General features: G+C 51.3%; 8 protein-coding genes across 8 annotated transcripts; 6 read left to right on the forward strand and 2 right to left on the reverse strand.

Annotated features, from left to right (window-relative positions):
• Positions 1-2,158: 2,158 nt before the first annotated feature.
• Positions 2,159-3,907, forward strand: MRS44_008379 (uncharacterized protein; the record flags this gene model as incomplete). Its single annotated transcript, XM_046273728.2, has 1 exon — positions 2,159-3,907. One exon carries the CDS (start codon positions 2,159-2,161, stop codon positions 3,905-3,907), a length of 1,749 nt encoding a protein of 582 aa, XP_046133594.2.
• An 859-nt stretch (positions 3,908-4,766) lies between these two features.
• MRS44_008380 (uncharacterized protein) lies at positions 4,767-5,699 on the forward strand (the record flags this gene model as incomplete). The annotated part of the gene is made up of 1 exon (XM_046275849.2): positions 4,767-5,699. The coding sequence occupies one exon, from the start codon at positions 4,767-4,769 to the stop codon at positions 5,697-5,699; it is 933 nt and encodes a 310-aa protein (XP_046133593.2).
• Positions 5,700-7,207: 1,508 nt separating this feature from the next.
• Positions 7,208-8,622, forward strand: MRS44_008381 (uncharacterized protein; the record flags this gene model as incomplete). The annotated part of the gene is made up of 5 exons (XM_046275848.2): positions 7,208-7,270; positions 7,348-7,531; positions 7,590-7,633; positions 7,688-8,500; positions 8,551-8,622. 5 exons carry the CDS (start codon positions 7,208-7,210, stop codon positions 8,620-8,622), a joined length of 1,176 nt encoding a protein of 391 aa, XP_046133592.1.
• A 684-nt stretch (positions 8,623-9,306) lies between these two features.
• On the forward strand, positions 9,307-11,351 carry MRS44_008382 (uncharacterized protein; the record flags this gene model as incomplete). Its single annotated transcript, XM_065620890.1, has 3 exons — positions 9,307-9,634; positions 9,695-10,922; positions 10,979-11,351. 3 exons carry the CDS (start codon positions 9,307-9,309, stop codon positions 11,349-11,351), a joined length of 1,929 nt encoding a protein of 642 aa, XP_065476962.1.
• Positions 11,352-11,491: 140 nt separating this feature from the next.
• Positions 11,492-15,487, reverse strand: MRS44_008383 (uncharacterized protein; the record flags this gene model as incomplete). The annotated part of the gene is made up of 2 exons (XM_046283489.2): positions 11,492-13,699; positions 13,748-15,487. The coding sequence occupies 2 exons, from the start codon at positions 15,485-15,487 to the stop codon at positions 11,492-11,494; spliced, it is 3,948 nt and encodes a 1,315-aa protein (XP_046133590.2).
• Positions 15,488-16,207: 720 nt separating this feature from the next.
• MRS44_008384 (uncharacterized protein) lies at positions 16,208-17,714 on the forward strand (the record flags this gene model as incomplete). Its single annotated transcript, XM_065620891.1, has 4 exons — positions 16,208-16,407; positions 16,668-16,816; positions 16,872-16,986; positions 17,039-17,714. The coding sequence occupies 4 exons, from the start codon at positions 16,208-16,210 to the stop codon at positions 17,712-17,714; spliced, it is 1,140 nt and encodes a 379-aa protein (XP_065476963.1).
• Positions 17,715-18,820: 1,106 nt separating this feature from the next.
• On the forward strand, positions 18,821-20,368 carry MRS44_008385 (uncharacterized protein; the record flags this gene model as incomplete). The annotated part of the gene is made up of 1 exon (XM_046284007.2): positions 18,821-20,368. One exon carries the CDS (start codon positions 18,821-18,823, stop codon positions 20,366-20,368), a length of 1,548 nt encoding a protein of 515 aa, XP_046133588.1.
• A 260-nt stretch (positions 20,369-20,628) lies between these two features.
• Positions 20,629-21,987, reverse strand: MRS44_008386 (uncharacterized protein; the record flags this gene model as incomplete). Its single annotated transcript, XM_046275847.2, has 1 exon — positions 20,629-21,987. The coding sequence occupies one exon, from the start codon at positions 21,985-21,987 to the stop codon at positions 20,629-20,631; it is 1,359 nt and encodes a 452-aa protein (XP_046133587.1).
• Between the last annotated feature and the right edge of the window lie 251 nt (positions 21,988-22,238).

Below are 22,238 nucleotides of genomic sequence, written 5' to 3' on the forward strand. Positions count from 1 at the left end.
CTCTCTTCCCACCTTCTCATTCTGGAAACTAATGCACCTCGTGCGGATACCTCTCGGGAACACCTTCTACGTTGATCAGTTTCATAGCACCTCGTCTCATCATCCAACTCATGCCCAACTCATCACCGTGGGTAAACACTTGGCGGACCGTCATCTGACCGAGGTTATGGCTGGTCAATGCTTTTCACAAGAATTTCATCTCGTAAAATGTGCCTCGGTAGTTGTTTCGGCTTTATTCAAGGGTAGTGATGGCCTGTGCCTTATGCTTTTGTGCAGCTCGCCTATGCTTTCGCTTGTTGACTGCTAACCTAAATGTTTATTTGTATCAAGATTGACGAACATGTTGACAGCTCAACAGCAAGTTTAACTCGGGTATCTTGGTATCTGGTTTCAATCATGAATGAGATTCACTTCTCACCGGTTGATTAAATAGTGTTACATCTATTGAGAACGAGAACTGCATGCAGTGACACCTCTATAATCGACCCAATGTGAAGTGGTTCGATGATTAATGAGGATGTAGAAACAAACACAAATACCCATACAATCATACTAAGTTCACCACATGAAATTATAGCTCCCCTGTTTATTATTTATTCTGAATGTGCTTCGCGTGCTTCTCTCTTCTCACCTCTGGAAGGGTTTCCGAGCCCCTTTCACAGGTCTACAATTGCAGGATGACTCATGTCGCTCTTCTTCTTTTTCACTAACGCATCCGTCATACACATGATCAAAGACCACAGGAAGAGACACACAGCAGCATCAAAACCCAATGCTGTAAAACACCGTAAACACTCATGTCGCTCGTCGAGTTAAGTTAGAAAGATGTTTTGTCTCTCACTACTTATATCTTGCTATCAAGCCAATGTGTAGACACCAGAGTGCGACTCCCTAGTTAGCTGTAGACTGTAAGTATGTTATTACTGGGCAGCATGATAGTGCAGCCTGGTGAGACTACCCGGATGAGATAGCGGGATAAGAGCGGCAAGACTATCGTAGCTGGACTGGACCGCTGAATAGAGATGAGACGTCAGGCTCTGAGCGTATACGTATGCTCGGAATGTGCTGTTTCCCCTATGGGTTATAAAGTTGTGCACTTATCTGCCCGATACGATCTCAGTTACGGGCCGGTAATATCGTGTGGAAAGGCATTGGTGTGGAACATAGGAGTAAGTGTGCTCATCACTGCGCTCACTTAAATTGCCTGGCAGAAGGATCTCAGAAGAGCTGAGAAGCCAGTTTTTGTTCAAGGAATAGGAAATCGCCGTCTATCCGTGATTTCTGACATTTCAGCTTAGTAGAGACCATCGCTAGGAAACTGATTATTTCGCTTTTGCGGCAGAGGCGTGACTAACTGTGTTCCTAGTTCGCTTGAACGTCGTATTTGCCTACCCTTTTCATCACCCCAATCTCAGATTTGGTTAAAGATTATGTGATATGGGCCTCAGTACTTTACCGGCTACAGAGTAACGAATCACTTGGCTGTCGTGGCGCCTGGTGGGAGTGCGATCAAATCTCAGATTTCTGATCTCACCTTTGAGGCCAACACAGACCTGAAAAACGTCGATTATCACCACTAGAACGCGGCAAAAGGCCACACAAAGCGGATCCCTGTTGCCAGACTAGATTAGACAAAACAAATAATATAATCGAACTTTTACAAATTCGGGATTCCTAACAGGCTGCAAGTTGAGTCAACGTGCAGCTGGTGCCTCAGGCACATCTCCAACCAACACCACAAGTATATAAGCAGACAAAAGCCATGACTCGTAATCTCACTTATTTATCTCAAGCAGAGGCCTCCTTTACCCCCCTTTAAGCCCTCGCTATGTTCTACGCGTCAGGACCGATATGTTCTACATGCCAGTCATTTCTTTCGGCCTATCTCCAAGCCACCATATACGATGCTCCATCTGAACACCTCCTCGCACCGAATTTTTCTTCACTAAACTCATCTGCGAATTCTGGCTGTTACCTTTGCCAAATTGCCCGTCAGTATTGCCTGTATCAGTGGAGTAACGCCTTGCTACTCAGCGATGAGCACCGGGTCATATTGGAAGTCAGCAACTTCCACCAGGACTTTCTCCGCCAAATGAGCAAAATCAGACCCAAAGTTTATAGCGAAGTCGCCCACGTGACCGCTTATAGCAAGCCCATGATGCTGGTTGGCCTCGAAAATAATTCGAGGGCGCACTTGTTGCTTGGAAGGGAGTATTCTCGCTTACCCCTACCTGGAGCATTTGAGATGGGATCCCCCGAACCAATAAGCCACCTCCTGTCCACCGAACATGCGGAGCAGAGCATCTATTCCGATCAAGGTATTGCAGCTATCGTCGAACATGCGAAAAACTGGCTCGACATCTGTTGCAAAGACCATGACACATGCGCCAATTTCACAGCCATCGGCGGCCATGAATCGGAAAAGATCATACCTACCAGGCTCATCGACGTGGGAAACGATGAGAAAGGGCAACCGGCAAGGTTGCATATTACCTCAGAAAATGATGGAAATGGCATTGAGTACTTGACCCTGAGTTATGCCTGGGGCCCTGTAACCGATTTTCCAAAGACCACCAAGTCAAACCTCCAAGACATGATGGGGATGCTCCCTTGGCCCAAGCTACCCAGGACGATTCAGGACGCCATTATCTTCACTCGGGCGATGGGCATCAAGTACTTATGGGTCGATGCCCTTTGCATCTTACAGGCGAAAGGTCCCAGAGACAAAGCTCACAAGGAGGATTGGCGTCACGAAGCGGCACGCTTTGGTCACTACTATCGAAACTCTGTCTTGACCCTTGCCGCGACAGGTGCTAGCTCATCTGACCAGGGATTGTTTCTCCCACGGCCAGGGCTGTTAGTGCCAAAAGAGCCCTTGGTTTACCAAGAGATATCATCTGATGGAAACGTCAATGAGGTTGCGGTTCGACTAACGGCCCCCGAATGGAACAAAGAGATAGAATACAGCCCATTGCTTCAGAGAGTTTGGGCAACTCAGGAGCGATACCTATCCACCAGGATCCTACATTTCACGCCGCATTGTGTTCTATGGGAATGCCATCGGCTACGAGCAACAGAGGCAGACCCAAGCGGACTCCACACGGAGAAAGTAATGCGTGTCTGGGGAAGGGATCACAAGTTCATATCTACCTTGAGATATATCCAAGGTGACGACTCCAACATCCAGGCTAGCTGGCGCTCGTTCATTGAGGGCTACGCCGGAACTCTGTTTTCCTACCCTTCGGATAGGCTATCTGCGTTGTCCGGCATTGCCGAGAGTATGAAACACCGCATCGGCGAGAATTACATTGCAGGGCTTTGGGAGAACTCTATACCACAAGACTTGTGTTGGATGGTAACCGAACCGTTCTCCCAGAGTTTCCAAAAGGTTCATACTCTACCTTCATGGTCCTGGGCAACGGTGGGAAAACGTGTGACATTCCTCCCCTTGATAGATTCAGAGATTCAAGTAAAGAGCTGGAAATTGAAAAACAACGGCGCGGACACATCAGGGCAAGTGTCGGGGGCAAAGCTGAGGTTACACGGCAGTTTTATAGAGTTTAACCTCGCCACCGATATTGGGCTCAGAGCTAATCCGGATCACGATGTTATAGACAATGTTTTAAAGGCAGATAGTTCAACCGATGGTCTACGCGATCCGACTCGCGCATATCTGGATACGACGGTCGCGAGGGATATCAGTTTGCAGAACCACCCATGCCTGCTGATTGGGGACGGGACTCACACCCCTGAGCAGAGTGGCTATCCATCAGAATGTGCATTAATTTTAGAGGCAACCGGGAAACGGAGGGGCCAGTTTGAGGAGTTCAGAAGAATCGGGTTCATTGAATCTATTACAAGGCTTAATCCACTGGCAATTACGGAGAGAACGATTGATCTTGAATAATAATATGCATTGGTCGTTATTATAGCACCGTCGTCCTATCTATAATGAAATACAGATGAGGCATAAAACCTTACGGATTTGCGTGCATTGAGCCCCTTGGCTTTGAGTATAAAGCCTTCATTGTTGGAATTACTGAGACTTCGATTATGATATTTTGATCCCCGCTTTGGGTGTGATAAAATCAGCAAATAATAATGAAGTACGACAGCCCGAGACCAGCAAGGCTCCTCATAATATACCAAGTTAACTCTGTCCCTAATATGGCAGGACACGCATAAAACTAAAGACTCTACTAGCTACAGCCACCGCAAAGAGACGAAGTCGTGCCTACAGTTGTCTTGAGCCTTCAACCCACGAGTATGTCTAGTCAGGTACGAGCTAAATGCGCTTTTCCAGAGTCTTCGATTCTGGATTGACAGTTTGAGTTGTTGTGCCGTAGCATCTGAGTCTTTGTTTCTACGACAAGGGCAATTCCCAATTCAGAATAACTTGAATCACCAAAAAGAGATGGAAACTGTGATTCATTAAACTAATGGATCCATTGCCATGCAGTGAGACTAGACTGAGCTGACCTTGCCACTCGCAGGATTAATCATCACAAAAGTGAGTTGAATATTGATTATCGCGCCCGCTAGTGTCCATATCCTGCAATGATTATCCATGCGGACGGAGGACGGACGAAAGACGACGAGGATTACAAATAAGCCTCCTTAATAACGTTATAATAACGTTATTCATTTGTCAGACGAACCATGTGTATTCAACCTCTTAAATAACGGCCATGAGAGTTGTAGAGAGCTCTTCGTAAACAATCAACCCTTTCATCCTCTTGCGTCATTTACCCTACGACACCACCAAAATGTCCAAGATCCTTGCAGTGTTTGGCGCTACTGGCCAACAGGGCGGCTCAGTCATCAACTACGTGCTCAACGACCAAGAACTCTCTCAAAAATACAAAGTCCGTGCCATCACCCGAGATGTCAACTCGGCCAAGGCCAAGGAGCTCGACGAGAGGGTCGAGGTCGTCCAGGGCGATGCTTTTGACCTAGCGTCGCTTGAGACCGCCTTGGCGGGTGTGCACACCGTCTTTGCCATGACCACGCCGGCTTTCGGGCCTGACGCCTTCAATGTTGAATACAACAGTGCCAAAAGAATTGCCGATGTTGCAGTTGAAAAGGGCGTCCAATACATCATCTTCAGCACTCTACCATCCGTCACAGAGATCTCTGGCGGCAAATACACCAAGATCGCACCCTTTGACGCCAAGGCAAAAGCGGAGCAGTACATTCGCAGTCTTCCCGTAAAGAGCGCCTTTTATCGCCCAGGATCATTTATGGAGAACTTTCATTCTCAGCCCTTCTGGGCCCCCCGGCAAGCTCCCGATGGGACCTGGGTGGTTTCCACCCACATGTCCCCCCAGACTAGACTCCCTTTGATCGACGCCGTCGGAGACTCGGGCAAATTCGTGGGAGCCGTCTTGGCTGAGCCGGAAAAGTTCCAAGGCAAGACGCTGTCGGCCGCCACGAGACTGTACAGCCTTGAGGAGCTTGCCGCGACCATGTCTAAGGTGACGGGTCAAAAGGTCGTATACGAGCAGATCACACCGGATGAATTCGCAAAGCAAGTTCCCATCATGACTGAGATCTTTGTCGAGGCATTCCAGTACTACGAAGAATTTGGCTACTTTGGTCCCGATTCCGAGAGCCTGGTCGCGTGGGCTGCTGAGAACGCCCGGGGCAAGCTCTCCACACTTGAAGAGTTTCTCGAGGCTCACCCTCCTCAGCTGTCATAAAGACAATGACAAGAGCCAAGCTCGTACAGCTGGGGAAGCGAGATGGATCATTAGAGGTGACAGCATTTGAGCGTCTGTGCACCATCACTGGGATGTCTATGTAACATCATACGTTGGGTTGGGTTGAAGCACATGGTGAACTTGGCATGTGAGGGATATTGGGAGAAGGTCGCCTAGATGATGGACTCTATGGCAGCATACGGAGATATGCCGTCTGTGTAACTATTTTGAGCAAACATGTCAGGAGTGGACTCAGCCGTGATGCAGGCGGTTCGACGTTTTTCTTTAATTTAACAAACTTAAACTCGATGAGTCTTGATCATTTCCATCCGAGCGTCCCGGGTAGCTGTGAATGGTTCTTGAGCCTTCTGCAGGAACACAACATCATGTCTGAGTCTCCAGATCCGCAAAAAGAGGGGCCTCGGATCCTCGGGCAAAGCTAAACAAGTTTAAAGCCAACGTTTGCCACCCTCCTTGCGAGCTGGCAGAAGCCACCCTGGTCGAGGGAGCCAATCCAAAAGAGATCTCCCCTGCGTCCAACCCACTCGCTTGTTCTGGTGGGTGGCCTGTCACGCTGATAAAAGTTCTCAAGCGATCAGTAGTTCCATCTTATCTCGCGATGCTGCAAAAGCAGCTTGCGGCAACGGCGGCGCATTGACGTCAAGTTGAAAGTTGTCAATATTTTCATGTCTATCTTCCTGCTGTGACTGCCAGACTCCCCTCTAACGTCTCAAGGTTGAATCATATCATTCATCAACAAGTGACCTCGCAAAACTCTTCATTACGAGCATCAGAGGGTGACAATCTCGGCAACAAACGAGTTTCCTCTTTGAGCCATGTCATCAGCCAGTGCACTCTCCAGGGGCCTGCCGCGATCGTCCAACCGTTGAGCCGTTCCTGGGACGCCGCAGGGGATGCCGAGGCCCTACGCAGAACGGCCCAGCTGCGCAGGTGCAGAAAAGTCGTTATCACTCCGGTGCCGGTGAGTGAAAAACAAGGCCTCTCCACATCAGCTTCTGCATGCCAAGCGGGCAAGCTTGAACGGATCAATTTCTTACACGAGGCTTTTGGGGCGCTCGACCCTGGCTTGATCTCGGAGCAGCCAATGGATGGCGATGCGCGGGGCATCGGATCAGATTATCAGATGATCAGATAAAAAAGATGTCAGGGGTCGTGGCGGATGGCTGGACGGATCGAGCAAGGTGCGTCAAATTGTCACGCACGCTATTAACCATTTGTGGAGACGAGCCCGGCCATGCCATGAGTTTTCGGTGACTCGGACCAACAAGTGAGGATGGGGGTCTTACCAGGGGGTTCTTTGGATGGATGGGGGGATATCGGATCAAAGCGATGAGGCCCTTTCAGCTGAACTCGAGTGAGCAGTATAAGGGCAGGCCTCTTCCTCGACTTGTAGAGACTGTTCTCCTCGTCGCCAACGCTTCATCTTTAGTCACTCGCTAAGCCTACTTTGCTTCTCTCGTTTCAATAATTCCGAGCAATCGACCATCATGAAGACCTTCACCTTCCTGTCCCTGGCCTCTGTGGCCGCTGCCCAGTTCCCTCTCTGCGCGGTACGCATCACTCCGGCTCTCCTCTCCGCCTGGGGGACTACACAGATGAGCAAATAGCTAACGCAGCTTCTCAACAGGTCGACTGCTTCACCAACGTCATCACTGAGCATCCTCCTCTGGACTGCACTCTTCCCGACATGTACTACTGCTTCTGTGACATGTCCAGCATGCAGAACTACTTCATCCAGTGCGCTCGCTCCGACTGCCCTGACGAGGCTACTGCCAACAACGCCATCGCCTTTGGTGTCGACCTCTGCCTTGGTAAGATTGATAGAAGCTCAGTCTGACTGCCAACCAGTAAAGCTAACTGGATATATAGAGCTCGGCTACACCATCACCGTCCCCCCACTGACCCAGCCTACCGTAAGTTGAGCATGGTCTTGTATGAGGGAGTTTGAATGCTGATATATGATGTAGAGCCCCGCCACCACCACCAGCCAGGGCCCTGGAGTCGACACCACTACCACTGAGCCCGAGGTGACTCCTACTGAGACCGATGCCGAGACCTCTGCTGAGACCTCCATCGACGCCGAGACCTCCTCTGCTGAGACTACTGCCGAGGAGACTTCCGGTGCTGAGACCACTGGTGCTGAGACCACTGGTACTGAGGAGACCTCCGCTTCCGAGACCGAGGGCGAGACCTCTGCCGCCGAGACCACCGGCCCTGAGCCCACTGAGCTGACCACCAGCACCTTCTATGCCACCGAGACCTACACCATCACCAGCTGCCCCCCTGAGGTGACCAAGTGCCCCGTCGGCAGCGTCACCACCGAGACCATCGCTATTTCCACCACTGTCTGCCCCGTCACCCAGAAGTTCACCACCAGCACCGTCTACGCCACCGAGGTCCACACCGTCACCCAGTGCCCTCCCGAAGTGACCAAGTGCCCCGTCGGCAGTGTCACCACTAAGACCGTTGCCGTCTCCACCACTATCTGCCCCGTCACCGAGGGCGAGGAGAAGCCCACCACCAAGCCCGTCCAGCCCACCGGCCCCTGGACTTGCCACGGCTGCAACTCGACCGCCATCACCGTCGTCACCAAGCACACCACTCAGAACCCCGAGCAGCCTCAACCCACCAAGCCCGCTGGAAACGGCGAGTCCCACGAGACTGAGGTCCACGTTCCCTCCCAGGTTCCCGCCCAGCCCTCTGGCTCTGCCCCCAGCCAGCCTGCGGGTGGCGATGAGACTGAGGAGGAGCCCGCGCCCACTGTCGTCTCTGTCAACATGGTAAGTGTCTCATCTAGCAACTCAAGTATACAACAACTAACATTCCCCAGGGCAACTCTGCTTCTGTTTCCAGCTTCCTTGCCGCCGCCGGCATTGCTGTCGCTGTCTTCCGCCTCCTTTAAGCGCTTTCTTGATGTAGTCTAAGGGCTGAGATGTAGATTGACAACTTTTCGGGTCACCTGCTATCGCCGTTTACTGTATTCTTACACTTTTATGGAGGAAAGATTTAATGAGTAATTGTTAATTGATGTTATTACTCTGGCTTCTACACGGCCGGGAACATTTCAATCTGGCCTTCACTTGTTGTCTCTTTGTGATGCTCACTCTGCCTCTGTTTATGGTCATTGAAGGTTTTTATGAAGGAAGTGAGGCCATGTTAGGTACGAGTGGCAGACAAGCCAATGTCTTGAAATACAGGCCATGGATTGGTTGGTATGGCTGCAGCCACACTACTGCTGAAGCAACTGTCATCGGCACAGTCGCGCGTGACTGCAAAGCAACGAGGTTCAAGGATTGTAATTAGGGCTGGCATTTGTGGAGTTCCTCACCCGCTATGATTGGTTCATGCAAGGATGTCAGGGGTTCTCCGGATGCTTCAGATGTTCAGCTTTGAACCCCGCTTCGCTTGGAAACTTCAACCCAAGAACGAGACTCAACGCTGAGAAACCAGGGAGCCAACCGGGCACTTCTAGCCCTTTGAACTACTCAATCCTTATCCTGGGATGAGCTGTACGCCAGGTTACGAGTAGCGAAGAGCATCCATCAACACATAACGCGTCTCCCACATCAACACGATCCCCAACACAATGGCAGGGCTATCAACGGCAACTCCTTGCACAACCTGCCATTCGCTGGCCCTTGGAGAGGAATACGCAGACAAAGGCTTAAAACTTGCGCTTTCTGACCTTCGAAAGTCTGCAATCGAGACTCGTGCTTGTGCTGCTTGCGCGCTTTTGTGGAGAGCTGTGTCTGCGGCTTTGAAGCAGGAAACGCCTAAGCCTCATGTTCTGTACGAATCAATACTCATTGAACACAAACCGCCAAAGCACCCTGGGCCCATGGTCGTGCATCTTTACCCTGATCCTGTTGCACATGAAGTCACCGAAAAGACTCTCCAGCTATACACCCTAGAAGGTAAGATATCTACGCATTACCCCGTTGTCCCAAGGCGATAACAACTGATCAAATGTATAGGTGATGTCCCGGCCCCGTGGGATCTAATTGGTCGAGGTTTTCATATCCCAGAATATGGCCTGTCTTCAAGCTGTGTCGCATTGGCTCGTGAGTGGCTTGACATGTGCGTTAAGGCAGAGGGAAAACACGCAAACTGCACCAAGGCTACCGTTCCGGTGCTCCCAACTCGTGTCATAGCAGTTGGGGATGACGAAATTCCTCCCCGTCTAGTGATAGCTGAACCTGACCAGCAAGCATACTATGCGGCTCTCAGTCACTGCTGGGGAGGAAGCACTCCAACCAAGACCACCACCTCTAATGTTGAGGACTATACCACTTCCCTGCCGGCCGATCTTCCAAAGACTTTTGTCGACGCCATCAAGGTCGCAAGGGTGCTTGGAATTCCTTATCTTTGGATAGATTCGCTCTGTATTATTCAAGACTCCGCCGAGGACTGGCAACACGAGGCTTCCAGAATGTCCCAAGTCTATGCAAATGCCCACGTCACCATATTTGCAGATGCTGCGCCTGACAGCACATCTGGTTTCCTTGATCCTCCATCACGCGATGCCACACCCAGGTTTAACATACCGTTCAAAACACAGGACCTGGAGGAAGGCGTCCTTCATATACGAACACGGGGATTCCTGGCAGAGGAGCTCCCATTCCACACCTGGACCACCAAAGGCGGCAAGGGCCGGAGCAAGTTATCGACCAGGGGCTGGGTGTTCCAAGAACGGCTACTATCACCGCGGACCCTGCACTTCTCCCGCAACGAGATGGCTTGGGAGTGCAGGTCCGTCTGTGAGTGTGAATGCTCAGCCACTTCTCTGCGGACACTTCGCACTACGAGCGTCATCAAACATTTCTTGTACCCCCAGAACATCGATGCCTCTAAGGTTCAGGCCAGCTGGAGGTCGGACATTGTACCGGCATATACGCAGCTTGACCTCACCTTCTCAACAGACAGACTGCCTGCCATCGAAGGACTGGCGAGCGCGGCTGGTAAGCTGAGAAGCGATGATGAATACGTCTTTGGTCTCTGGCGAAACAGCATCAAAGCTGACCTGATGTGGCACATACCTCGATCTGGAAGGCCCAGTAATAGGATTGTGGATGGAGGTGCACCGACGTGGTCTTGGGCATCGCTCACGGGAGAAGCTGCCTACGATACCAAGCGATTAGCTAAAGACTCTGATCTGGCCATCTTGGATGTCATTACAGGCGAAGAAGACCCCCCACATTGCTTGTCAGGGGTCATCTCGTCGAGGTGGAATTGTCGGACAGCGTGTGGGGCAATCCAAGGGTATTCCTAGGCCCAGATGATGAGCTGGCGATTCTATGGGATGTACACGGCCTCGGCAAGAAGTTTGCACGCCCTTACTTCTTGGTCTGTGGCGCAGATGGCAATGGGCCCTTTGGCTTGCTGCTGGTCGCAGGACTGTCGGCTGACACGAGCAAGGAATTTCGGAGGGTCGGGTATATCCCAGGGTACCGTATCATGAGGCGGCGTCGTTCGTGGTGGAGTGGCGGCTGGGTCAGTCACGACGAGTCGGTTTCAGATGAGAGTGTGGACGAGGTGTCGGATGAGGCGTGGGAGCAAGCAAATGAGGCTGGAGCGGTGGAATGGGCGAAGGAGATCTTTCAGGGAGAGGCTACGACGTTTAAGATCATATAGGTATGACCGATTGGTTGGAGGAGAAAGGATCTAGACGTGGCTGCTTGATTGAATTTCTGGTTGTATTCCCTTCAATACCAATATGGGGCAGCATAGATCATCATTACTGGTCTGTATTCTCCATCCTTCGGGTATCTATTTCAACCTGTAGCCCTTCTTCTAACCACGACCAACAACGCCCAGGCAAGTAACCGGTACACAACAACACAAGCCCCCATCCCGACCACGCCCACAAGGGGATGCTCGTCGAATTTGTACAGCCTCAGAGCTTGCTCACCAGTTGCTATCGGACAAGTGTCGTTGTCAAAGTTACAGTCGAATGACAAGCCTCGCATCGAGTAGTAGGCCACACCACGCACCTGATACCGTATGGGGGATAGGTAATTCAGATATTCAAACAATGACGGCATGTCTAGTGACAATATTCCAGCCATGCTATTGGCCAAAGCCAAGATGACACCCATCAAGTTGATGGCGAACCCCGTGTGCGAGAAAAGCGTATTGAACATGATGCCTAGACTCTCCCCACATGATAGCCCACTGAAACAAGCCAGGGAGGCAACGAAGTAAGTGGCTGCTGTTCGAGGGAGCCCAATAGCAAACACAGCAAGGATCCCGAAAAACAGAGCGTTGATAACCTCGAAAGGTAGCTCGACAATCGTGTAGGAGGCCAGGAACGAGTCCAAGCTGTATGCGCCATCGCTGCTTTCTCGGTACGCAACATCCCGCTCACTGGGATAGATTGCCACATTGGTGAGCATGCCGATGATGTAGAATCCGCCCAACTGCTGGAAGAGGCCCAGGCGTGTTTGTATAGACAGATAGTCGTGGCCAAGATGTGCGAAGAAAAGCGTGAAGATTATGGCGACACCGCTGGATTGCATGATACGGGCAAGTACCAGTTGAGGCTGTCGACAAGTGTTAGTTATGGCTCGACGGACCAGGAGTGGCAGAGATGTATGAAGTGGCGTCCTATTCCGTCCGAATGAGGAGAGCTCAGCTCCAGATTCGAGGGATTGGCGATTCTCCGAGGTTGAATCGGTACAGTCTTGACTTGTCCCTTGAACACGACTGTGCCCACCGTCACTCTCGACTAGCTCTCGCTGTGTAAGGACAGATCGCTGTTTCCAGAGTTCAATGAGTCTTTGTACTCGCTCGCCGCTTCCAGCCCTGTCCTCTGTCGAGCCATGCTGAACAAGGTCCGTCACGATATCCAGGGCAAAATCCGCAGGGTTGGTTTGTGATGGACAGTCGTGGCCACACTCACGAAGGTAATCGAGCATATCTTTTGCCGGTCCACAGTATGCAGGTGATCCTTCGTGAGATAGTAGTAAGAGGTTCCCAAAAAGTCCATATAGGTCCGAGCGAGGCTGGTGAATTGCCATGATGATGGTCCGGCCTTCCTCTGCGAGACTCTGTAAGAGCTGTACAATAGAATTGGCTGTGAACGCATCTAGGCCTGACGTAGGCTCATCAACAAGAAGGACTTGGGGATCAGTTAGGATCTGAATACCCAGAGAGACTCTCCGTTTCTCTCCCGCAGATATGCCTCGAAACGATTCGTCCCCGATGAGAGTATCTGCGCAGCCTTTGAGTCCCAACTTGAGAACAACCTCCTCCGCGCGTTGGTGTTTGCCTTGGACACTCATGCTCCGCGGTAGGCGAAGCAGCGCTGCGTAGCGAAGAGTCTCTCGAATCGTCATAGCAGGCAGGAGTAGTTCATCGTCCTGACGAAGATAAGAGCAAATAGATTTGAAGGTCAGATCAGACACTTCTACTCCATCAACTTTAATTATTCCTGATTGATGATACGTGATGCTCGCCGAGTTGTGAAGCCTTCGCCCTATGGCGTTGAGGAGAGAAGACTTCCCGCTACCAGATGGTCCAATAATGACATTGAGCACACTGGGTTGAAACTCCGCGTTGATGGGTTTGAGTATGATCTTCTCGGTTGGACCAGCTTTGAATCTCTTCAGACTCTTAGTCCTCAATGTTAGAGAAAACTGCTCGAGTTGGATTGGCAGACGTCTAGCGTTGGCAATCGGTTGCTCAGCCGTCATTTCCAAGCTCAGAGAAGCCTCCCTTTGTGGCTCAGGGGCACGAGCATTTGCAATCGACGTTGGTTTGAGATATTTCAGGCCAACGATGGAAAAGGACAAAAAGAAGATGACAAAAGCGGCCATGCAGGCAATGGCAATTCCCGTCCAGTGTTGTGGAAAGCTGAGTGACTTGATGACAAAATCACCACGGTAGCGGGTACACCTTGGGTCGGACTGGCCGTCTCGGAATGGGCATTCATAGACGCTGCCTTGGAACTCGTTTCCAACGTAGGCGCTGAAGGTATAAAACTGACAAGGTCAGGATAGGAAGAATTTCAGCAGCAGTAGCACACATACCATGTAGGTGATCCAACGGGTCCATCGAACGTAGATGGGAATGGTTTCAATCTGCACGATCATGCCCGAGGCAAGACTTTGCAGGGTATATATCAGACTTGCAATGAGACTGGCCGTTGCAAAGTTTCTGCTGATAACCACGCATGTCGTCGCGCAAACAACGGCGATGTAGTGGTTTAGAAGAGAGATGGCAAAGAAGGTAAAAAATTTGTCAGCTTGACGATCAAGCCCGGTCATGAAGTAAATCAAAACTGAGAATATGACGGGAACGGGCAAGTCCTCTGTCAATAGCCTGGCAAGTCTGCGAGAAAAGACAAACGCAACAGGACTGACGCAGCGTTCTGATGCCTCTCGATCGAATATTGGCATATCAAGAGTCATGCGGTATGTCTCAAAGATAAGCACCAGGTAGCCTTGTAGACTTGCGGCAACATACAAACACCCTTGACGGGACCGAATGCCAACTTGGTCTCGCCCCAGATCATAGAACATGTACCCAACCGCAAGGCCCATGATAACAGCCTCGATGATGAATGCCACCATACCCAGAGGATCTCGGTACGTGATCTTGACGCTCCGTTTGGTTAAAACCCGAAGTTGCTGGAGCTGAGATCTGTGCTGGCTCGTGTTTCGTTGTGAGGGGGACTCGAGTAGAGGACATCCGGCGCCGACTAGTTGGGGGAAACGACGCTGGCTCTCGACCAGCCAGGCTGACTTCAAGGTGTTGATGCGAGCAGTGCTCTCTTCTTCCAGCTGAGGGCTTCGATAGTCGATCGAGGATATGTCAATGATGAAATCGGCAGGGTTGGTAAACGAGGGCTTGTGGAAACCGTTGGTCTCGAACCAGGGGAGAGCCTGAGAGACGGGGCCAGAAAAGACGAGTCCTCCGATAGTCAAGACAAGAAGATTATCCAGTAGAGACCATATCTCAGATCGAGGCTGGTGAATCGTCATGATGATCGTCCGTCCTCTGTGAGCCATGTCCCGGAGCGTCGTAACTAGCTGAAAAGCATTGGCAGCATCAAGGCCAGTGGTAGGCTCATCCAGGAACAAAAGGGACGGATTTGCCAGAAGCTGAACTCCAATGCTGACGCGGCGCCTCTCTCCACCGGAGCATCCTCGCTTCTGACTGTTCCCAATCCGAGTGCTGGCGCAATTCTGTAAGCCCAGCTCGTTGATGACATTTTCGACCAATTCACGACGTTCTAGTGCTGCCACAGAGGACTGGAGGCGTAAGTCGGCTGCGTATCTCAGGGTTTCCCGAATAGTGAGAGTAGGGAGGAGAACGTCTTGCTGCGTGACATAGGCGTGCTTGACATCGTGAACCCTGGGGTGGCCGTTGAAGGTGGTAGTTCCCTGGCTTATACGTGCTCGACTTGCGAGCCTGTCGGATAGCGCATCTAAGAGAGTCGTCTTGCCAGATCCACTGGCCCCAATGATTGCTGTCAGTGATCCCGGCTGGAAGTCGGCTGCGATATTTCGAAGAATCTCTCTCGGCGGCTGGCGGGCTGACCTCGACGTGAGTCTTCTCGGTAGCTTAGACCAAACGGTCTCTGTTGTGAGTTCAACGCCAAGATGGCGAACTTGAACGTTGACGGGTTCCACCCTGTTGGAAAAGACGCCTCTGGTTGAAACAGCCGGGAGTGGCTTCTTGCCGTTCTCAGCCAAGTGAAAGGGCTCATCTTTGGGAGTATCAGAGGTCGCAAGTCGGCTCCCATTGGGAGCTTGGCCCACGATCATGCTGATCCCCGCGTTGCCTAGGCGTTCAGGAGTTTGACAGGATCTGTAGATAGAACCGGCAGATTCTCAGCATCTCCGTGCCCCTTACAATGGTCCAAGTCCAAAGAGCAGCCGCCACGTGACGCACATGTTGTTCTTCAAGCCACTGCTGCCGCTCTTTCCAGCTGGGAGACAACAGTCAGCGCTAAGTCAATAGTTCGATCGACTATTCCCACTGGGCTGCCGGCCTAATCAGACTACGTGCCAGCCACACAAGTTGACTCTTTCTTTTCATCCCTCAACGCATCGTTATTCGCCCAGATCACTGTAGTGAAAGTCAGCTGGCCGTGCTGTTCCGTATCGCGGCGAGCTGAGACTCCATCACCATCCGTGGCTTTGGAAGCGGACCGAATATTGTCTCGGGGCTTTGCCGAGCTATCCTCGGGGCGCCATTTCGATTAGCCATTGAACGGATTGAACCTCAGCGCCCTGGCTTCGGTCGGTAGATCACCATTGACCCGTATTGGCGGTGCAAGTCTCAGGGGAGCGGATCCCAGGGCCCATGGAGACATTGGCGCTATCAAACGAGCTAGTCTGGTTGCATTCCGTGTCCCCAAAGCGTCTACCACAGGTCTTGGGAGCTAGCTACCAGTCGATGACGCAGCGCATATAAGCCCAGCCATTGAGCGTGCGTATAAATCCGCCGCAAGAGCAAAACAAGGTTATACGAGAGATCTCACCATGCGAAACGCAGAGGGTAGGCCAACCTCGGCCTCTGCAACAACACTTACCATGTCGATAAAGAAGTCTGCATCATCGCTCAGTGGGAACGCTTGGGGTCGCACTGGCTTTGGCAGGTCCTGGATTCGCTCCTTTATTGCGGCATCGCCGTGCTTTCTTGCGCCGCTTACCTCGATAAGCGTCTTCATCACCCTCGCTCAGTATGACGCGTCATTCTCCCTCTTTCAGAGGCGGTCATGAAGGAAGGCTTTTGGAGCATCTGCATTCAATACGGCCCGCGACTAACCATCAAGGGAGTACTGGCCGTCATATGCTGGGTTGGGCTGCAGGCCCTGTTGTTTCGATACCTCCCAGGCGACACGCACAAAGGGCAGCTGACCCCGGCTGGATATCTCCTATCTTATCGGATAAATGGCCTTTCTGCGTGGATCATCACCCATGTTCTGTACATTGCCTTCAGCTTGGTTGGTGTATTGGATCCTGGCTTCATACCTCGAAACTGGAGCAGTTTGATTGGGGCTATGAACTTGGCTGGATATGCCATTTCTACGTTTGCCTTTGCGAAAGCATACATAATGCCTACTCATCCAGAAGACAGAAAGTTCAGTGGTACGTTATTGCATCTGCTATTTCTGGCTTAGCAAATATTAACGTGAAACTTCAGGATCTTCACTATACGACTTTTACATGGGCATCGAGCTGAACCCGCGACTTGGTGATAGTTTTGATCTCAAGCTCTTCAGCAACGGTAGACCAGGAATGATCGCCTGGACATTGATGTAAGCACATATCGGGAATCTTCATTGCTGTTATTGATGTGTGAAACTCCAGTGACTTTTCAAACATGGCATATCAATACCAGACACAACAGTACATCGAGCCTTCTCTGATTCTCATCACGATTCTTCAAACCATATACGTGGTTGACTTTTTCGTCAATGAATCTTGGTATCTACGAACAATCGACATTGCCCACGACCACTACGGATTCTACCTCGCATGGGGCTGCTTCTGTTTCTTACCAACTACATACACGATCCAAGGGCAATACTTGGGTCTGTATCCGAAATCTGCCCCAACCCCATATCTCGCTTTCTTCTTTGCCCTTGGTCTGGCTGGCTATGTTCTCTTCCGCTCCGTCAACCACCAGAAAGACAAGCTCCGCCGCTCTTCCGGACAATGCAACATCTGGGGCAAACCCGCCGAGTACATAGTAGCCTCATTCAAGACCTCGGACGGCAAGCAGCACAAAAGCCTACTTCTGTGCAGTGGCTGGTGGGGATGGTCACGACACGCCAACTACGTGGGGGACCTATTTCTCAGCTTCAGCACATGTGCACTGGTTGGAAGCACTCGAACTGTGGTGTGGGTCTATGCCATCTGGATGACCATGCTGCTTATCCATCGATGTATCCGGGATGAGAAAAGGTGTTCGGTCAAGTATGGTGCTGCATGGACAGAGTACTGTAGACGCGTTCCGTGGCGATTTATCCCGGGAATCTGGTGATGAGCAATTTTGAGGTTTGGTGCTGGACACGGTCAAGACAAGACAGCGTTGAAAACAAGTTCTTTGCCATTCTGACCACAAAGTCAACAGTAATAGCAAGCCAGGTGAGGTCATTATCCAAGGATGGACCTTGGGGGTGCTCTGCAATTACATGACTTTGGGTAGCTAGAATGTGAAAACATCGAGATCCGCAGACTCTGTTGTCTGGCTCTGCGAACTCCCTCTCGGACGACGAAATCCATCTTCCGCTGGGCACGATAACCCCCAGTCACCACTCACCGCGCTTCGCTCATTTGAGTATTGGGGCATGCAAGGATAAGATATTACTTTTCCTCCACCAAGAAAACATCCAAGTGTCTCAGGATTCGAGGAATCGAGTACCGCAACAGGCGTCAACCAGTCTTGGCCCCAGAGTGGATTGCAGCAGCATCAATCGAGCAGATTCTTCACCCCATATTAAATACGTCACCCCAGGGCTTGTACTCCATAGCTTTCGATCCATCGTATATGCTTGAACCGCAAAGGCCCCTCAGCGGAGCTTCGATCCGATCCTGTGGAGCGGAAGACGATCCCCGACGATTTAAGGACACAATGCGAGATTTGCCCCCCTTGCCTGATCGACTCAAGTCTCAGGCCGGTCCCAATAGTATGAAGACGTGTCTCGGTCGGACTGTTGAGGTGGCTGAGACTGTCTCACGCCGTCTCTACCGGGGAAGAAGCAAGGCGGCCAATCAGGGGTCGACAAGACGGCTGCGCACTTGCGCCTATCTCTCCGCCCACTCACATCGCAGCTTATCCTGTTCATCTTGATACAAATCTTCTCTGTGGCTTGGTGTACAGAGCTGTCAGGAAACACAAGCTAGAGTTCTTGGCCAAGGAAAAAAAGGCACTTGGTCACATCCCCTGGCCGACTAGTGACGCCGCGCATGTAGTGCACCGAAAGAGACCACGTTCCCTAGTTGCACCGCCTCAACAAAATCATGTCTTGTCACTCGTCCTCCTCTCCAAAGAAATGCGGCAGCCCCCTCTTCCTCTCCAGGTGATCTTCATTCCTCAAATCCCTCTCTCTCAGCATACCAGAATCCGTCGGCAAGTCATATTTCCCCATGGATCGCCATGACCAAGCAGTCGAGGACATTGCGACTGCTGTCCGCCAATTCTTCAAGCTCGGAGAGAAATATCGAGTGTTTCACGGCTCCTCGAACAGTACCCGCCCCCGCCATGGGTCCAACCAGAACATTGTTGATATTAGCATGCTGTCAAACGTACTCGCCATAGACGTCAATCGACATACTTGTCTCGTGGAGCCCAATGTCCCAATGGATCGCCTAGTTGAAGCCACAATTGCGTACGGCCTTGTGCCCCCCGTTGTCATGGAGTTCCCCGGCATCACCGCGGGGGGCGGGTTCTCGGGGACATCAGGGGAAAGCAGTTCGTTCCGCTATGGCTTCTTCAACGAAACTGTCAACTACGTCGAGATGGTCCTTGGAAATGGTGATGTGGTCAAAGCATCGAGGCAGGAAAGACCAGATCTATTCCACGGTGCTGCCGGCGCTGCTGGGACACTTGGCATCACCACGGCGATGGAGTTGCAGCTTATCGAGGCCAAGAGATTCGTCAAGACGACATACCGCAAGGCTGATAGCGTTGCCAATGCAATTTCCGAGATCAAGGGGGAATGCGACAACTCTGATATTGACTACCTTGACGGCATCGTTTACTCACAAGATCACGGCGTCGTCATCACAGGTCAAGCAACCGATGTCAAGCCTCCAGAGTGTCCCGTGCAAACCTTCAGTCATCCGGGAGATCCATGGTTCTATCTTCACGTGCAGGATAAAACACGAAATCTCTCTCCGTCATCAACCGTGACAGAGTACGTGCCTCTCACCGAGTATCTCTTTCGCTATGACCGGGGTGGCTTCTGGGTTGGTCGCCAGGGCTACACCTACTTCAAGGCGATCCCGTTCAACAGATTCTTTCGTTGGCTTCTGGACGACTACTCGCATACCCGGACACTGTATCACGCCCTCCACGCCAGCCGCATTTCGTCACAGTTTGTTGTCCAGGACCTGGCACTACCGTATGAAACAGCTGAGACATTCATCAACTGGGTCGACCGCTCACTCGGGATCTGGCCGCTGTGGCTGTGTCCCTTGAAAGGATGCTACATGCCAACATTCCATCCAGTCACAAACCGCAAAGCCTCGGATTCGGTGGGCAACACGGAGAAGCAGGCCCCTCTTGAGACCCAAATATCTCAACCAATGCTGAACATTGGTGTCTGGGGCTGGGGACCTCAGAACTTTGACGAATTCATCTCGAAAAACCGCGACCTGGAACACAAACTCACGGCTCTTGGTGGCCGCAAGTGGCTATATGCCCACACATATTACCAAGAGGATGAGTTCTGGAAACTATATGACTATGGATGGTATCAAGCTCTGAGGGAGAAGTATTCTGCCACGACTTTGCCCACGGTATACGACAAGGTAAAGGTCAATGTCCAGGCCAAGGGGGAAAGCGCTGAGCAGTGGAGCGAGTCCTGGTTGAACAAATGGCCGATTGGAGGATTGTATGGCATGGTTCTGGCGACTCTGTCTGGCGATATCAATTTGCATCGTCAGGCGAAGTGGAGGTACTGGGGCAAGTAGGCAACCGAGCAGAATTGAAAATTCCGTTGGATTGATGACAAATTTTATGTGATGATATTGTGTGAGTAATGGAATCATAGATCAAGATTATGAAGAGAGGTTGTTACTGCGCAGCAGCACAGATCGCTACAAATATCGTGTATTTTCACCCATATTTGAACACAGAATGCACCGATAACCTTCCGCTTCCTGCCCAAATTTCAAAACCAACAGTATCACGTCTTAAGAGAAGCCTGCATCAGTCCAACCTCTTCCTGAGGTCACGAACTAGCCAGCCCAACCAGCCATTGTGGCAGCGTAGTAGACTCTTTGCCTTCATCTACAGGCCATCCCCCGGCCTTCTCCAAGGTAAATATGGCAACCATTAGCCCAAGCCAGGCAACAGCAATGAAGTTGGCTATTGTGGCTTTCGTAAGCAGCCAGTGAAGAGCGGCGAAGCCAACGCGGACCACTGTGTTTGTTTCCTGGTCAGATCGATCTAACCGCCGGATCATCCCCAATCGTACTTCCACGATCCCAGGAAACAAACAATCGATCATCAGGCCCAAGTTGATCAAGATTGCCGTTGCCGCCGCCGGAAACAAAAGCCAGGGCTTCACCTTCCACGCCGCATAGGTAACAACGATCCAAACAGAGGCTTCAACCACCCCAAAGAGGCCTGCTATCAGCTTGATAGTGATGCTCCGGTCTGGAGTCCTCTGCGTCTCGTATTCAATATGCCGACTATCTTCGATGTCTTGGGAGTGACAAGACTCGAGCTCGATGTCCACCAATTCTCGACTGTCCTTCATGTCTTGAGCGAAAGAAAATGGGCCATCCCCGGGGTCCAAGTCACAGAGAAGTTCAACCGCATTTCCCCAGGGCATTTCGACAATGGAATGCCTAGATGCGCCGAGTGACATGCTCCAAATCAGGATCTCGAACATGACAAGGCAACCAGTATATACCAACCCAAGTATGGATGACACCGTCAAGAATGACATGGTGGGAACCAGCACAACAAAGGCGACGGCTTGAACAAACAAGAAAAGCATGAGGATAGACCCGGCTATTCTCTCAGAGGTAAGTGGCTCGGTGATTCGAGCTAGTGCAAATCTGAGATGTGATTCCTCAGCGTCGTGGTTGAGCCAGTCGTCCGATGACTCTGTAGGTGCGAGAGTGGCAGTTTCGTCTTCATCTTCGGCACCCGATGTGCAGTCAAATCCCTCGATGCGTGTCTTTCTAGAAAGGTTGAATTTCCTCCACCAAAGGTCGTTCTGTCCTATCCCTTGCCTCACAAGAAGGGCGCCAGCGGTGGATTGCCGCCAGGAATGCCCCTTAGCCAACGCTTTCCCGACCAACGTGTATGTAGCAAAGCAGTCAGCTAGACCCGAAATCGGTGACAGGCGATAAAAGGTAGAATGGCCATGGTAGAGAATAGATCCAGGGAGTTGGGCAGCGTTTGCGAGGGCTGGCACAAGGACCAGCCAGATAACCAAGGTTGACGACAGAAGCAGAGGAGTTTCGCAATCATCGAATTTGGGCGAGTCGTCCTCTGGCTCATCCCAACTTGTCTCGTTGAGCCAGCTAGCGTAGTAAAAGTTGATGATCCAGGCACTGAACTCGAAAGAGAATTCCATTGCTCATGATATCATGGAAGCCTCTTCATCAAGAGCATGGGTTAAAAGATGCAGATCAAGATGAGGAAGAGCTCAAAAAGTTTCACTGCGGCTTAATCGATCCCGCTCTTCTGATAAACTCGAGATCGATAAGGGTGTGCCTTGTGGTTCAGCCTGGGGGGCTGTGTACGTGCATAGCCTCATTCTCCTCACAAACCGGGCGACTCTGCCTGATTGCGCGATATCAATTCTTGAAAAGTAGAATACGTTTT

This window comes from Fusarium solani (genome assembly GCF_023522795.1).
Source record: "Fusarium solani strain SB1 chromosome Unknown bctg00000004, whole genome shotgun sequence".
In the NCBI taxonomy this organism is placed as follows: domain Eukaryota; kingdom Fungi; phylum Ascomycota; class Sordariomycetes; order Hypocreales; family Nectriaceae; genus Fusarium; species Fusarium solani.